The 17,333-nt window shown below is 44.8% G+C and overlaps 2 protein-coding genes across 13 annotated transcripts; one reads left to right on the top strand and one right to left on the bottom strand.

Annotated features, from left to right (window-relative positions):
- Window positions 1–266: 266 nt before the first annotated feature.
- CLDND1 (claudin domain containing 1) lies at window positions 267–8,662 on the bottom strand. 12 transcript variants are annotated; one of them, XM_035540465.2, is made up of 6 exons: window positions 8,644–8,662; window positions 7,690–7,766; window positions 3,407–3,705; window positions 2,113–2,220; window positions 1,605–1,742; window positions 267–1,496 (listed from the first exon to the last, which is right to left on the bottom strand). In XM_035540465.2, the coding sequence occupies exons 3-6, from the start codon at window positions 3,693–3,695 to the stop codon at window positions 1,276–1,278; spliced, it is 756 nt and encodes a 251-aa protein (XP_035396358.1). In that variant the 5' UTR covers window positions 3,696–3,705; window positions 7,690–7,766; window positions 8,644–8,662; the 3' UTR covers window positions 267–1,275. The 12 variants fall into 12 exon arrangements, with proteins under 12 accessions (XP_035396358.1, XP_035396361.1, XP_035396362.1 ...); XM_035540468.2 differs by lacking the exon at window positions 8,644–8,662 and adding an exon at window positions 8,034–8,095; XM_035540469.2 differs by lacking the exon at window positions 8,644–8,662 and adding an exon at window positions 8,034–8,094 and having other exon boundaries at window positions 3,407–3,708.
- Window positions 8,663–14,586: 5,924 nt separating this feature from the next.
- On the top strand, window positions 14,587–16,519 carry GPR15 (G protein-coupled receptor 15). Its single transcript, XM_035540464.2, has one exon. The coding sequence runs from the start codon at window positions 14,637–14,639 to the stop codon at window positions 15,744–15,746; it is 1,110 nt and encodes a 369-aa protein (XP_035396357.1). The 5' UTR covers window positions 14,587–14,636; the 3' UTR covers window positions 15,747–16,519.
- The last annotated feature ends 814 nt before the right edge of the window (window positions 16,520–17,333 follow it).

Raw genomic sequence — 17,333 nt, 5'->3', positions numbered from 1 at the left:
GGATGCAGTGATTTAGGATAAATAAGTGCAAAGCAAGCAAAGTGCTAACCAAATTATGGAGTGTTGTGTCCCCCAGTGATAAGTAAAGGAATATTTAAAGTTCACAGAAGCCCAAGAATTTCCTAAGAAATGTAATCAAACATATTTGCTGCTAGTGACATTTCCCTGAATACAGAAAGAGATATGGACACTTTTTTCTTTCCCCAACCAAAATTAACTCCAGAACACTCCCTCACCCTCCCATCAAATTAACGTAACAATGAAAATATCTGAGGATTGTTTTATTTCATTTAAACAATAGGTTTGGGGCAATGTGGGAATTGAGCAGCACCTTTTAAAAAAAACCCTGTTGTGTGCTATATAGGATAAATAGGTGAGTTTTAAAAAACGTTTATGTTATGTACATATACACACATACACTAAACCAAATTAACAATGAAGAAGGTTGCAAGAGGTTCTCTTCAACACCACAAGGGAGAGGAAAGCCTTATTTCACAGCAAGCAAAATCACCGCACGTTAGGATTAGAGTGCACAATCACATGTAGTGCAGATACCGAACCATCCCGGGCCCTGGAAGCAGTGCAGTTAGAGCAGCACAAAGCTCCGCGGGGACCCCAACTTCTCCTGTTCCATAGCAAAAGCAGCACCGATTCTCCATTTAGGATTCTCCACGTAGGACAGCGTGCTGTGCACTCCCAGAGCCAGCTGCCCTGCCTACATCAGTTTCAGCAGAAGCCACAAGTAGTGAGCTAGTGAGAATAAGAGCCCCACAGCTAAGCTACAGCACTGATTTAATGACAGCATTTCCACAACAAAGGTACCTTTGCTCTCCCATGTCTCTTGGGTGCTCTCCATAGGTCATATAGCAGATAACTCCTGATTATTTATTATTTCTGCTCTGTAGTTCCCATTGCTTACCTGCATCTTTTCCTATCTCATTTCCTCCTCATGACTCCTCTCATTTCCTCCAGGATGACAAGGAAATAAAATGAGTAAGGGGCATGTACACCTAACCAAGGGGATATTCAACAACCAAATGAAGCTTAAAAAACAATAATTCTTAAAAAAACAATTAAAAAAATTGTTAAAGTTCTGCAGACTTCTGGCAGAGTTCGGTCATTTAGCCCAGAGGTCTTTGTCTTCAGGCCCTGCAGGCTACACTGGCAAGAAGAACGCAGTACAAGGTAAAATTCTGAATAAAAGAAGAAAAAAGTAGACAGGGCCATGTGGAGAAGAGGCTATAACATGGAAACCTAACACTTAGGCAGCAGTACTTATGCTACACGGTACGCTTTCAAGAGAGTGAATTCCTTCCTGTTGGTGCGAGCTGCCCAGATGAAGAGAGCGGCCGCCATGAACTGCAGAGGTGCCGAGACACAGGCTAGGCAGAAGGACCAGCCGAATTCACCCCTCACGTCGTCAGGCAGGGGCAGCTTCTTATGGAGCAGCTCGATCCCAGCTACATAGCAGCCAACCAGGCCCAGCGTACAAAGTCCTGAGGAAGGAAGAAGAAACGCGTGATGAGTTCGCTGTTGGAGAGCTCTGGCTCTCGCCAAGAGCTTCTGGAGGAGGGAGGGTAAGCGGTGGGTGGCAGGAGACCGACCTGCGAGGAAATGGAGGACGCCGGTGGCGATGGCAGGGTACAGGCTGCGACAGGCACATGCACAGAGCCCAATCAGAGCTCCAAAGCACATGAGACCAAGGCTGACAAAGGGCAGGAGAAACTGCAATCGCCAGAGATCTGCATGTTAAAGAAACACACCAGACAGGTTTCTCAATGATGTGCTAAAAATTGACCTTCTCCCACCAGGTTATATTCTTTTCTACCCAAACTACTTCAGTGGCTTAACTAAAAAAGGACCAAAGACTCCAACTGAAGTAGGAAGAACTTTACTTGTTAACTCCTAAGCTCCTGTACCACATTCATGGCTAAAAATCTATGCTAAAGCACCCAAGTTTTCCTTTTAAACTTTGACCTACTACCTGTGTTACTTGCAAAAAATAAAATACGCAGAGCAAGATGCAGATGCTTCCTCACTACTGACTGCATTTGGAAAACCCCATTCTCTTTTATCCCACTTTTCTACCTGCCACATGTGAAAGACACTTACAAGTCCGATTCAAATCCGTGCCACTGTTGTGATTTCCAGGCTCTATGTACTTTTCCATAAACTGATCAGAGAGGGAAAAACTGATGCAGTTTGTAGTCATATCAGTTTCTGGAACAGAAAAACAAAAAAAAAACCAATTACCATTAGGTTCCCCCCACCCCATCTCCATCCAGTTCCTCCTCTTCCAACCTCTTAAGCTGGGAAGCTCCTCCAACTTCTATTTTAGACAAAACAAAACAAACAAAAAACCTCTCAAAAGAGATCTGAAGGAAACCTTAGCAGGCAGGAAGCATAATGGAGTTACTAGAAGGAGGCACAGCATTCAAACATGCAGAACCTTTAAGCTCACCTGGGTAATCCATAGATCTGTGCCATGCGAGTAGGGATAAAATGTGGCATATGATGCTTAACTATGTTGTTTCGCATTCCTGTACTCCCATAACAGAGCTGTGCTTATATCTACATGCAGAATGTGATATCTTACTCAACACTTCATCCAAAAATGAGATAGAAAGGACTGCTTAAAGAAAAGGAAATACCTGCTTTTCATACTAAATTTCTCCCCTTCTATCTCTCAATTAGGTATTGCTTGGAGAATGCTAATGAGCAGAGTTGTTTTTACATTTCTTTCAAAATGTATTTTCATTAGAGGAAAAAAAAGTATTTTATGTAATACTTTCAAATGCTTTTTCTGGAGAAAACATTTTTTCCAAGAGGGTTCAGAATTTCACGTGTTCAAACCCTACTTTGAAGCAATTAAAATAATTGCTCACTGCACTTCTTTATATCCTCCAACAATTGTCAAAAAAGGGAATACAAATAGTTCATTCCATATCCAACACTACAAGTACTCCAAAACAAGCTGATGCCACAGTGGGACATTTGTGACACATGAGCTAAATGAATGGGTAGCTAAAAGGACTGAGTGTCATCTTGATAAAGCAGTATTTTTTCCCCATTGCTGGATCCCTTGACCTCTCCTAGAAAGAGGGTGATGGGCAGAGCAACAACGACTGTATCACCCAATGGGCAGTGGACACTAAGGAAAACCAAGTTACACTAAATTTAGATCACGTGTCAAATTCTGATTCTGTAGCACTGACAGCCACAGACTTTTACCTTTCACTCTTTAAAAGCTTAGACTGCCTTTATTTAAAAAGAAAAATAACAAAACAACAACACATACAAGCTAGAAATAAGCTTTCTGGAGGAAGAAAGTGACATGGACATGTTGTGAGGAAGTTAGCATGTATCCCTCTAGACAAGCTAGGGAAGTGTTAATTACTCCAGATACCTGGTGGGCTGTACCAGTGAGAGTTTTTGGGTACAGTGATACACCTCCGCCACAACCCAACTGTGCCGTTGCACCGAAAGAGCGCATCTGTGTAGGTCTTCTCATCTGCCTCTTCGCTGACAAATTCTTCCCAGACGCTCCTGCCAGCCTCCGTAATGTTCTCAGCTGGGGACAGGGTGTGGTATTCGTACCAAAAATCAGTGCCAATGGAAGCCGCCATGTATATGGTGGAGATGAGGCTGAGAACGCAGGCAATTACGAGCGCTGTAGCAAAACGGTTATCCATCATTGCGCCCTTGCTGCTGAAAGGAAAGAGAAGGCCAGGTGAGTAACTCCTCGGATACTAACACCACAGAGTTATCCAAGCAGCAGCGTCATGCTCATGACGCCACTCCTGTTACGCAATGCGCCCTCAGGATATGCATCTCTTCCCCTGCCAGGAGGCTGGAGGCACAGCAACGCTAAGTCTGCAGCACCAGCCCACACCCAGGGGGTCGGGTGCTCAAGGCACAGCTGTCGCCTTCCTCCCAGCCTCCTGCAGCGCTCTGTGCTAGCTGCTCTCCTCTCTCCCTGAGAGACCAACAGCAGTTGTGTCCCCAGAGCAGATGGCGCAGCTCACTGGCACTTCTGATCCTGACGGTAGGGAACCACAGAGCAGAGAATCCACCTACAGCGCTCAGTCAGAAGACTTATCTTGCCTTAAGAGATTACCGAGGGTAGAAGTTATTTTTAGCCTGCCATCCCATACGGCTTCCACAGCTTGTGTTTACAGCAAAGATAAGAATCACTAGCATGCCAAAAAAGCTTCTCCAGACTGTTCACAAAGGGCAGCCATGCCAAGATACTGGAATGCCTTTTGGGAAACACTAAAATGTATCTAGGCACCAGAGACAGAACACGAAGGCAGTGCTGAAAGACAAGCTTGGAAATGACAATAAAAACTGCAGTAATGCCACAGTGTGTACAGAGGCGTGTCGAAGAACTAAAACAATGCAAGGGGAGTGCCCTGTTCCACAGGCACTGGATGACAGGAGCTTCCAAAACTGAAATACCTTCACGCACCAGCATGAGGGCCTTGGCCCAGCTCTCTGCAGGAGGTCACTAATGCCCTCCTTCACAGGCCCGTGCTCACAGCAGAAAGTCAGGGTAAAGAAGGCACGGCAAAAAACAGACACTGCACGCACTTACGCTTCGACAGTACCATGATTTTAATGAGTAATTGATTGCTAACACACGTAATGTTTTGCAGAGAGTGCAATGCGTCAGAGGACTTTCAAATGCCTGTTATGCTCGTGCATTTGCTGTGCTTGATTAAATTTATGGATTATGATAAATCAGGCTTGAGGCACTTGCCAAATCAAATATTAATTGAAGTTACCTTTGCAACTAGAGCTATTCTGGTGGCATGAGCTACTATCTAATCAGTTCTTTACTGCTTGTTTTACCTTCTTTCTCCCACACTCTCTGATCAAAACATTTTAGTCTTGTTTCTTTGCAGCTGAATGAACTGGAATAGGAAACAACAAATGCTTAAACATACAACATTCACATGGGAAAATATGAGTGCTCAAGTCAGACCTGCCAATAAGAAATTCTGAACTATGAAACAAGGTGCAAAATAAGCAGGGAGTTTCAAAGGCACACCAGTGTTTGCTGCTAACAGTGCCCTTCTCGTTCCTTTTCCCTCCTATCTGCTCCTCTGTTTGGTTCAAACTGTCTAACAGGGTTGGGGACAGGAGACGATGTATACTCGTATCATCCCACGTTTCTTTTCTATTTTCAAAGAGGGATTATTATGGAGTACGCCTCATTTAACTGCTTCCTTAGAAATGACCAAGAATAGAACTCGTTTTTGGTGAATTGACAAGTAGCACCCATTTAAAGCACATAGAAGTTCACGTACTACAATTCTGTGAACTGTGAATTCAGAAGTGCGGTTTAAAGAGAGGAAGAAAACACCATACCTGGGCTTATTCATCTAGAAGATGCAGAACCAAGTCCAGACTCAGAAGCAAATACTCTGTGCTGTTCCATCTTTGGTTACGCGCTTGCACTCTCCCTTGACATCCCAGCATCTAGCTCAGAGCGCACAGGGCATTGGATGCGCAGAACAGGGACAAGCAAGCTGCCGTATAGGGCTGCCCCTCTGTTCTTCTACACCGAGTTCACTCGGGGATCTCTTCCCCTTCACAAACTTCTCACAAAGCAAACAGCACACGCAGCATCTCCGCGGCTAACGTCGTGCTGCCCGGCTGCTGCCCCGCTGAGCCGAACAGATCCCTGGGAACTGTTTCAGATAAGCAGCAGAACCAGCTGGCAAGCAGGCCGGTCTGGATATTCTACTACCCTGCAGTCACTGCAAGAGGAGCCCTTCAGCACTCGGCTCCTCTCTTCAGAGAGGGCTCTCTCTGGAAGGAGGAAGCACAAGAGAGCCTACAGGCTCCATCCTCAAAGTAGTATCTGGTGAAACAAGGTTGTAAGCAGGACATTACCAGGCCACTGCTCTGCGGCTTTTTGTTACAAATGCTTACAAAGTCCTTAGTACCTAGCATACAGAAAGAAAACAACTGGCTCAAGAAGTCGTACTTTCAGATACGACATCCCTGCTGCCAGGTCCAGAACGCTGGTACTAGAAATATGCTTATCATGGCATCATTAAAATGCAACCACACGCTTCTGGCCAGCTTGCTGCATACTGGGAAACGTACAGCAGGCTTAGCAGAGTTATAGCAGCTGACAACCAAAAAGCCAATTGAAGAGTTAAAAAATTCAAGCACTGCCCAGCGTTTGTTACCCACAGGCCAAAAGAGACATGGCCACCCAGTGATGCTCAGTCATTGTAATGCACAGCTCTGGGGACAGGCAGAAGCAGGTGAGATGGCTACAGTCCCTAAAAATTAGCAGGTGGTTTGTGTCAGGTTGTTCTAGAAAGAACACACATGGATTTGCAGAATGTCCAAGACTGTGCCAAGGCAAGAGCACACCCCCAGTCCCTTATAATAACAGTCCTCTCAGTGCTTCTGCTAACCCTTTAAGTACTTTCAGAAGATGAAAAGAATTACAGAAGAGATGCACTCAACACCACTTCAGGCCAATTTTGAACTAGAAGTTCTTCCCACTGCAAACACCCCAGGAGACTGGACTATCCTGCTCATTTACAGTGAATACCCAATGCATCTTCATTCACAGCAGACACACACCCACTTAAATGAGGTGTCCTTTGCTCTATTACAGAGAGAATCAGCTTCCAGCCCCAGGCAGAACTCAATGGGAGTAGTAGGCAGTGCCAGTCAGAGTTATCACAGAAAGATCATGAAGAGAGATGTGGCATGTTTCAGGGATTATGACATGCTTTCCAAAAGGTTTTGTGCAGAAAAACATGTAGGAGGTGCTTTAGCATAAGACTACTTACAGAAAAGAAAAAAAAAGCAACCACCAACATCACTACTATCAGAGCTGACAGTAATTATAGTATCAATCTTTGTCTCTAAATAGAAATACTTTCTGCCATCATAGACTGTCAGCAAGAACCTTCATCATTTTACAAGAGGTATATACGTTCATATGGCACTGCCAGCACACTTCATTCTAACAGCAGACACCATTTCAAACAAGTTATTCCTGAAACTAAACTATGCAATGAATATAAAACAACGCAACACAGTGGCATATAGGCACTCAAGCATAAATGCTTCACAGGACATTGAAATTATATATTTTTTAAAAGGAGACGTACAAAAAATCCAAAGCATCAATTCATAAGAGAGAAGGCAAAGTCCAAACCAGCAGCAACTTTCAAAGGAATGAAAAGACGCATATGTTTCACGTAAGAAGAAAAAGCACAAGCCAGGGGAGTTGAAAAAAGAAAAAACACAGAAGAGCACAACAGCAAGTATTCTGGCAGACAAACAACTACAAGGCTAGGAAATGACCAAGCATTTTACAAAGTTGCTATACCATGGCGGAAGGGAACACAAAAATAAAAACATTTCTCTCCTGTTACAGCAATCGCTACCTCCCCTCAGCCGGGAGCAGGCCACCACACTTAGGAAGCTCACTTCACTTGCCATCACAACAGAGGAAGGCCGCAAAGGCAGTCTAACGAGGGCTGGCGTTTTTACAGAAAACATGCTTTAGACTGGACTGCTGTGGGGTAGAAGAGAAGAGGAGGAAGGCCTGAAAAAGAGATGCGAGCGTGGGAAGGAACACTGATAAGCAGAAGCTTCTTTTTGGCACTGAGGGTAAAGAAGGTTTAGGCAAGAATGGTACGGAAGGCGTTTTACCTCAGCGCTCCCCGCCGCCCCTCAGCACAGGGTTCCGTTGGCTGCCGACCACCTCAGCGCGCCGCGTTATCCGCGTCCTGCGGGAAGCCAAAGCACTGAGCACACGCAGCCGCCAGCCCCAGCTTCTCCATCCATCCCGTCTGCGCAGCGCCCTCAGCGCCTGCACAGCGACCTGGAAGCACAACAGCGGCCATCACCCACCTCAGGACCCTTTCCTCCCCCCTCTACAGCCCCGGGCCGCCCACACACGGCACGGCACGGCACGGCACGGCCCCGCTCCCCACACACCCTCAGCACCCGCCCACCCGCCAACGGTCGCAACCGCCGCGGCACGCGGCACCCACCGCCCGCCGCCTCGCGCCCCCATGCCACGCCCTCGGCACGAGGCACGCTGGGGGATGTAGTCCTGCCCGCCCAGCCCCGTGGTACCGCGGGAGGCGGGCGGCTCCCCGCCGCGATGCCTGCTGGGAGTTGTAGTCTCCCCACAGACACAGCCACCCCGCTTTGTCCCCTCAGGTCAGGCTGGGGTCTGGCAGCCCCCTACACTTTCAGTCAGACGTCCCCTGCTTGATGAAACAGCCACGAGATTCCACAAAATCACCCCAAAACACTGAGCAGTGCCCTTCTGCCTTCTGCAATGTCATTATTTCGCCTCCTGCTGCAGCCATAAAGCTCATCTTTCTTCCCTTTCTGCTCTATTGCTTGTAAAAACGGTGGTGTGATATCCTGGCAGCATGACTTGGGAAAACACCACATTAAAAAAAAATAATTGGTAAAACCCACAAAAAACAGCGGCACTGACTCCATGCCCCGAGTTGGACGTTGCCCCCCATCCCTGGTCCCCGTACCCACGCAAGCTGACGGAGGACTCCTAACGGTGGTTAACAGCCACCCGCTGAGAGACCTCCACACCCAGTTTTGGTTTTACCAACCTCCAAACCAGCAAACACACACCCAGCAAACGGAGTCACGTCCAAGGTTTTCACATCTCTGGGGACTTCTGGGGAAACGACCCCATCCAGCTCCTCTTCTCAGGAGGCCAGGAAGCATTTTTTTTCAGTGGGATAACAGGCTAGGATGGTAAAGGTGACATCAGTGATGGGTATTTTTAGTTAATAAACCCCTCCCAGGATGGCACACCTTTCCAGATCATGTTGCTGGTTCACCAGCACCTCATAACTATAAGCTAGGAAGTTGTCTGGGTTCTGACCATGTTTATGCTGGATTCTAAAATATGTAGCATTTTTATCGATGGCCTGGAAGAAAGCAGAGCATCATCACTGATAAACTTCACAGATGACACAAGGCCTGAGGGAAGGGTAAATAATTAAATGGATAGGGCACTGGTACAGGGTGACCTGGTCATTTGGAACCTGGGGGCAAACAAACATATGTGTCAATAGGGTCATCAATGAGCATGTTCATTTAAGAGCACAGAGGAGAGGCTATACTTGCATGGCAGAAGACTTTATCCTAGGAAAAATGAAAAGGACAGATGAGTCATGGTGGATTACCAGCTGCCAAGATGTGGCTGTGGCCAAAAAAACCCCATGTTCCTGCAACCTTGGGTGTATAAACAAAGAAATCACAAGGAGGACAGGAGTTATATCAGATCCAGAGTTGCCACTGGCTGCTGACATACTGTGTCTAGTTTTGGCATGTTGGCAAAGTAGAGATGAACCTGAAAAGGGGCATGAAAATCACTATGCAGTGAGAAAACCTCTTTCAGGGAAACATATCAAAGAAGGTCAGCCAATACAGTATATTGAAGAGAGAGCTAAGGAGTTACAAGATCATAAAATACAAGTAATGACAATAGGGAACAAAAAATCAGTAATATTTTTTTTTCAGCATACCTGGCAAAACTAGGAGAACTTGAAGCTAGAAGATGTTAAAAGAAAAAAAAAAACACACACACACACAAAACAACTCTATTGTAAGCTATGGAATAACAACAATTGCAATCACTATAAATCATAGTGAATTATCTAGCACTGGCAAGCCTATAGTTTTTGTTTGTTTGTTTGTTTCCCTAAAAGATCTAATCTTATAAAAATGAGAATCATTTCTCGAAAATTCGTCAGTCATTGCTACTTCCATTACAGAATTAGACTGCATTGGCCTCTTCTTACTCATCATCTGTCCTGATCAATGATATGTGCAGCTGCTTAAAAACAACCATAGGAAAGAGAGGTGCATGCTCATTTAATTTAATTTAAAATACTCTCAACAAATTTCACCTGGATTTTCTTTTTTCTGGAAGAAAATCACTTCATATAATATAAGGGTAACCCAATAAAAACATTACAAACGAATGCACAGTCGTTCATAGCTAACACCAATCTTTTGCCATTTTCTTTTCACACCTCCTCAATCTGCTTCAGCAGAACCTCTGCTAGATCAGATCAGCTACACAATAGGATTATTCCAGAAAATTTTCAAAGTAAAAGTTTTCTTTAGAAACTGCGGTAGTTCACACATGAAAGCACAAAGTGAATAATGCTGATGGCTATAGATTAAAAGCTGTTCCTGCCTTGTGCAGATCTGTAGTTTCTTAGATAGCAGCCCTGAATCGTGTCTTGTACCTCCAGCAAGAGTGTTCCAGCACGGACAGTTTAACAGTGATGTTGCGAACAAGCCAACAAAAAACTCGTGTGTTGTAAAAGAAAATCTTCACACAAAATTTGCGGCGTTTTAGCTCTTGCACACTAAGGAAATAAGTAAACACTGAGAGGAGGAGGCATTATCTGTATTAAATGGAGTTGATACTGGATGAGAAATGAAAAAAACTTCTTCAAATACCACATTCACTTCTTGAGTTACTGATTCAGACCTGGAAAAGGTGCTTGCAAGATTGCCTATTTCTTTCAATATTACTAGCTAATTTTCTACAAGATATCGCTTCTCCCAACAGATACACTCTGTAATAAAAATGGCAGTTTTAGTTTTTGTGTTTTAGGCACAATCCATGAACATTTCACACAGACAATGCAGCAGAAATCCCATGGATTCCCCTCAATTTTTTTAGTCTCCCCAGTTTTATTTTTGCCTTCTGTATTTTTGTATCTTTGGCACAGAAGACTATAGGCTAAGCAAATCCTACCCTAATTACATTTTTCACAGAAAGACCTTCCAGATGTGCTTCTTCCAAATATGATGAATAGCACAGGTTCACTTTAAAGATATCCGCTCAACCTCCAGGTCAAGGGTCTCCAAACTTTTTTGATCGTGGACTCCAATCAGTAAAACATTTTTGATCTATGCACCTCCATTATACGTATATTTATTTATAAATTATTTACACTTACTACTGTACTAACATATTATGCACATTATAAAACAAACAAAAATAGAAATTAAAAAGGATGAGAAAAAGAGGAAAGAAATAAACACTTTTTCATCAATATTTTTATTTACGAATTGCACCAAAAATATTTTCTTCCTGCATCCCACGTTGAAGACCATTTGCTCCAGGTAGGAAACTCCTTCAGCCCATCCTGGTGCACTGTCTTGGCACCCACAATTTTACTTCAATCAGTTCCACCCTCTCCTCTTCATTTTGGGATGAAACTTCTCTTAGTTGGCATTCATATGGTTTCCTCTGAGCTTGCCTTCACCACAGCTGTAGCATAGTAGGACAGTTTCAGCCAATATTTTTTTATTTGGTCTGCAAATCTCTATTCCTTACAGAAGGTTTTTGAAGCACAATCATTTAGAAACTACTACACTTTCTTTCATGGCCAAATGAAGCTCTGTTCCTTCTCAGCATTTATCATCATTAATAATTTACTGATGCACACTAATTTCACCTAAATGCCTGTACTTATATAAAAGCACACGTACAAGTTAGAATAAAACATTAAACCTAGCAGTAAAACAGATAATGTAAAAAAAAAAAAAAAAGGAAAAAAAAAACACCCACCTTGCTGCCAGAAATGCTTCAATTGTAGAAATTTGTAAGGGGTGGTGGTGAAACAAATTAAATCAACATCCCACATACTTCCTGTACAGATAGTTTTGCTGCACATCTTTTACTCATTTTGCCATAACATTATAAGGCTACCATAACACGTGTCAACAAGCTTTACCCGACTGAGAACAATAATGTTAAATGTTTTCCCTTGCTACTGTCAGAAAAGCTGCTGAGGCTTTACAAGAGTGTGATGTTTTGAGCTGTACCTGCTGCACCGAGCAGCTGCCTCCAGTTCAATGACTGCAGTATTTCCTATTAGGAGGGTTTAAGGAACGGTACAAACATTGACACAATGCACTTCACAAGTGCATTTTAAAAAAGCAGGGACACCAGAGAAGCAGACGTGCTGAAGTGGCTCTGACCACACACACGGCCACAACAACAGCATCTGTTGCAAGCGTGTGGTCACAAAAGCTTCAGGTTCACTCTCAGGTTCAAAACAACTCAGCACCTGGTGGCTGCGTGTTTCACATTGCCTCAAGAGCACTGTGGCAAGGACTGGAGAGGATGGGTACCCCGGATGGAAGGAAACACACTGCAGCCAAGCCAGTGGCTGCTGCTTCAGCAGAGTGTTTTGTTCAGGAAAAGGACTGACACCTACCTGAGGAGGTGTGGGAGGAGGACAAAAGTGCTGTAGACGTCTAGGAGGGTGGTGAGGAGGGGTGGAGGCTGTCCTCCTGGTGACAACAACTCTCATGGCATCTCTGGGGTCTCAGTATATCATGTGCCGGGCTTTCTGGAGTATGTGCACAGCAGCGTTGTGAGGGGCATTTCTGTGTGCTGAGTGTTTTTGAGAGCTCTCCTTCAGGGAAACGAGCTCTGGGAGATGCAGATCCCGTGTGAAGATAAACCCTAAGCAAATCAATACCACATTAAAAAAAGACAAGGCTTATAGACCACCTGCAAACACACCTGCTGCTGCTTCACTGAGACAACTACAGACAGCCTCACCATTTGTGACAACACATCATAGTATTTTTGCAAATCCTCTGTCCAGATGAGGAAGCATCACATCTGTAATACGGAAACTCAGAGCAACATCCACATCTCTCTCTGAAGCAGTCACAAAGTACAGAGCTCACCCCAGAGAGCAGAACTGATCCCTGTTGGAAAAGGCTTACTATCCAATTTTTTGTTTTGCTCTGTAAGGCTATTAAATTGCACGGAGACAACAAGGTGAGGAACCACAAGCACAAGAGTGCATGGGTATATGCTTATCTCATGGTTCTATTAAGCTTATTTAAAAGTTACTGGCTTTTTTTGTGTACTTTGGGATGAAGAGACGGAGGGAGTGAATTTCAAGGAGTATCTAGTGATGTGAGATGGAGAGAGAGAAGGTTGTGCCTGATTTATAAAGCTTGTTGACTGCATGTAAGGTGTTAGGATCTAAGTGCAGAGTAGAATAACACACATGCTCATGTCTGCGAGAGAGGAGTCCACTAGTGCCCCACGGAAAGGAAGGCTGTCATATATAACTAGCTCCTTATTAATCATCAGAATATCCGCAACAGAGAGTGCCCATCTAAATACCCCTTGATCCATCAGTCTAATAGCAGCTGTCTGCCTGTCCAGGCACCTGGAAGTCTACCAAGTACCCACAACACTGGAGCATGTAACCTCAGCACTGGCAGAGTGAGCCTGAGGGCATCCAGAGTGCCCTGGACGGGATTAATTGCCTGTCAGATGCAGAGTTGCTCTCTGCGTGTGGAGGCAGACATATGTGGTCCTCACCTACCTGGCTGGGACTGGAGAGCTTTCCAGGAATGATTTGCTCAAAGCTTTGAGAAGCCCCAGGACACACCGGGTCTGTGAACATGCACGTGGGAGGGGAAGAAGATGAACTGATCTGCAGAAGAGAGGAAGGATGATGAAGAACAATAGTAGAAGTTGTTTCAAGTTAGTACACACTGACAAAGACGTAATAAAATCAGTACCTCAAAAAGTGAGAATTTTCACTTGATTTATGTAACACCACAAGAGCTGACTGTACGGTTAAGCTACAGCTGGAGCTGTGCACGAAACTGTGAACAAATGATGGAGGAAATTATGGCTCTTTAGGAAAAGTGAGCAGCATATCTGAGAATGGCTCAAAGGGATGGAGGCTTTGTGGTCAGGAGGAGAAGGACCACGCCACCATTCTGGGGACGAGAAGTGCGGCCTACAAGGAAGTTGGTGCGGGGATGGGAACACCAAGTTAGGGTTCGGACTGCAGCTGAAGACGTGACATGCCGGTGATCTGGCCTCTACGTCTCAAAGACTCTGGTAAAGCTGGGTGAGGGGCTTGAGGGGGCACTGGCAGAGCAGTCAGGAGCCTGCAACCAGCACCAAACATCTACAGGGCAGATTGGAGACCATAGTTTTAAATGTTTTTTGCCTAAGGACATCCATATGAGAGAATTACTCTCAACAGAAATTAACAATCATAAACGAACAAAGAAAGTATAAAAGCCTCCAAGATGCAGAAAAGCTGAGCTTGCCCCAAAGGGCAACTTAAGCAAAAAAAAACTTGACGGAAGATAGAGAACGTGGCACCTGAATTCACCACTCTCTGACTTTTTCTTTGGTGGTACAATCTTTAATCTCTGCAAACTAGTAATATCCTGTCCTAAAAAAAAAAAAAAATAAAAAGTTCAGAATCTTGAAAACAACCTTCCACCCCCCAAAACAAAAGCAATACACAAACCTCGTTCACCTCTACAGGCAAACATAAAATGAAGATAAAATCAGTAAAACTAAACCTGATTTAAAAAAAAAGCTGCAGCTCTTTATTCATAGGACAGGGTTTGGACTAATCAGAGATGCTCGTTGCTTGTCTCTTTCCTACACGATTGGCTAAAAGTGTAAGAATTACCCCCCCCAAAACCACTTTTCTCCTCCTCCTTCCCCCTCTCCTCCCCCCTTATCGCTAACATGTTTTTAAAGCAGGCCTCGAGGGGCAGAGTAGGGGGAACTCGGAGCCTTCCTCAGCGCCAGGATGAGGACAGCCTGGCCAGAAATGGACCTCAGCCAGCTTTCGCCTGTGACTATGGTCACTTTGAACTACGATGACTACTTTTATGAGGACAACTGCCAGTACAAGCATCTGCAGCACATGACTACTTTCCTCCCCATCCTGTACACTGTTGTGTTCCTGGTGGGCATCATCGGCAACTCCATCCTGATAGCGGCCTTGGTGTTCAAGCGCCGGGTCCAGAGGCTTATCGACATCTTCATCATCAACCTCGCTGCTTCTGACTTCATCTTCCTCATCACGCTGCCGTTCTGGGTGGACAAGGAGGCATCGGACGGGAGCTGGAGGGTAGGATCTTTCCTCTGTAAAGCCAGTTCTTTTATCATCTCCGTCAACATGTACTGCAGCATCCTCCTTCTCACTTGCATGAGTGCGGACCGGTACCTTGCCATCATGTACCCTGCCGTCGCCAGAAGGGTCAGAACCAGATCCTATTCCACCGGCCTCTGCATCTGCGTCTGGTTATTATCCTGCTGCTTGGGGATACCGACCCTTCTGTCCAGGGAACTGAAGGAGCGCTACGGCAAGACGTACTGCACAGACAAAGCCGTGACAGAATCCAAACAGATCGTGTCGCTGATGATGTTGATCCTGGCCTTCTTCTTCCCGCTGTTGAGCATCCTGACCTTTTACTGCTCCATCACCAGGAGGCTCTGCATGCATTACCAGAGGTCCGGGAAACACGATAAGAAACTGAGAAAATCCATCAAGATTGTCTTCATTGTAGTGGCTGCTTTTGTCATCTCCTGGGTCCCCTTCAACCTTTTCAAGCTTATGGCCATCCTGTTGAGACTGCGGAAAGTGCCCGACTGTTTTCCTGACATGGTGGCCCAGGTGGGCGTGAAGGTGAGCAGCCCCTTTGCCTTCGCCAACAGCTGTGCCAACCCCTTCATTTACTACTGCTTTGACAACTACATCCGCAGGGCCATGCTCAGGTGCCTGTGCCCGTGGGTGAAAGTCAGCAGCAGCGGCAGTGTCTCTGACACTTTGGACACCCGCTTGAGCCACTCCTTATCCAATTTCATCACGGGGGAGTATGCTGCTAGGAAGAGGAAGCGCTCGGTGTCCCTCTGACTGGGAGCCAGGACCGCGGAGGAAGGGACCTCTCTCTCCAGAGACGGCAGGAAAAGACTAAAGCAAGGAAAGGGGAAAAAAAGAAACGAGCGACAGGGGCAGAGCTGCAGCTGTAATGCAGTCGGCACGTCAGGCTGGAGGAGCAGCACTTCCCTTTAAAGACAGGTAAATGGAATAGGAAACCTTAACCACGGACCTATGGTTCACAGTGATTGCTGTGTCGCTGCGCCGTGCAAGCCTGAAAACGCCACACCGAGAGAGATCCACGGAGCCCTACCAACACAGGCCAGGGGGAGGCCGATCAGTCGGAGCCACCCCGAGGCAGGCTTTGAACTGAAATGCGTAGGTTTTCATTCTGCTCAGAGCAAGAAAAACAGAAGTATTGCTTCTCTTCGGTTCCTAGCCTACACACGAAAACATCGCAACGTCCTGGAAACAACCTGATCGATTCTCCTTTTCTGGAGGTTTTCTGAGTTTAGAAATGCAATGTTTTAATGAATTGCTGTGTTACCTGCTGTCATAACTTGAGCCTTGTGCATTTTCCTTAAAAGCGTCAGCTTCTTGATTATGGGATTAAATCTCAGTTTTAATCGCGGTAATTAATGTAAGTTTCTAGCCCCTATTATTTCAGAAAAAAAAAGGTTGAACGCAGAGAAACCAGAAGATAAGCCAATGAGACTCCGCATTTAACATTTTTTCTTAAAAACAAACAAGCAAAAAAACAAACAAACAAAACAACAACAACAACAACCCAACCACAAAAACAAAACAAAACAAAAAAAAAAACAAAACAACAACACCGTCACACCTTTTAAGATGGTTTTGGGGATATGACACAATTTCTGACTGCTTGGGTTGCTGTATAATGGTATGATGCTGTGCACCCTTCGAAGTCCAGGTCTGCTTTGTTTAGCTGCAACCAGTTTATGTCAAGACACAAGCAAAGTCAAATGCAAATGTGCCTGAAAAGCAAAATTAGGCAGAGTTTCACAAACATTTGAGTGAAACAGAGAACGCTGAGAAACTTTGGCTGCAGGAATGCTCACAGAAAAGGAATCCAAAAGCTGCACTCTATTAGTTCATTGATAGGGTTAAATTCTATACATAAATAATAATAATAATAAAAGCTCTATGAAGCCGTTCCATTCCTATTTAGCAGTCTCTGGGAAATGCAGATGTCTTGCATTTTATATACTGCAGAGGAGACATCACTTGCCCAGCTGGTGTCAAGTCCACATTTTTAACAGCTGTAATACCTCAGAGAAGAACAAGCTGAACAAATACGGAGTTACGCAGCTCATCAGAAATCCGGTACTGGACTTCTTTTTCTAAATGCCAGTGATAGAAATGTTTTCTTAAAACAAATGTTTTAAAGTGCACAGTTAAAATATGAATTAGACTTCCAACAGCACTGATACCTTGGCTATGTTGCAATGTCTCATATTCTGTTGTCTCTCTTGTAAAATGTTTAGATTAACGTACTATTGCTTGTCATAAATCCAATAAATCAATACCTTAAAGCACCCAGGATGTATAACGTGACTGAGTCAAAAGACTGTTCGAAACTTTCCTTCTGTATTTCCTGAT

The sequence above is a fragment of the Cygnus atratus genome, chromosome 1 (genome assembly GCF_013377495.2).
Source record: "Cygnus atratus isolate AKBS03 ecotype Queensland, Australia chromosome 1, CAtr_DNAZoo_HiC_assembly, whole genome shotgun sequence".
NCBI lineage: Eukaryota > Metazoa > Chordata > Aves > Anseriformes > Anatidae > Cygnus > Cygnus atratus.
Note: the sequence above shows the minus strand (reverse complement) of the source record. Positions and strands in the feature narration are given on the sequence as shown.

Excerpts from the sequence above, each read along its gene's own strand:
- GPR15 (XM_035540464.2), top strand. The coding sequence starts at position 14,637 with ATGAGGACAGCCTGGCCAGAAATGGACCTCAGCCAGCTTTCGCCTGTG.
- CLDND1 (XM_035540465.2), bottom strand. The coding sequence starts at position 3,695 with ATGATGGATAACCGTTTTGCTACAGCGCTCGTAATTGCCTGCGTTCTC. Across the intron at positions 2,221-3,406 it reads TCACTGGTACAGCCCACCAG|AAACTGATATGACTACAAAC; the intron begins GTATCTGGAGTA and ends TTTCTGTTCCAG. Across the intron at positions 1,497-1,604 it reads CGTCCTCCATTTCCTCGCAG|GACTTTGTACGCTGGGCCTG; the intron begins GTCGGTCTCCTG and ends TTCCTTCCTCAG.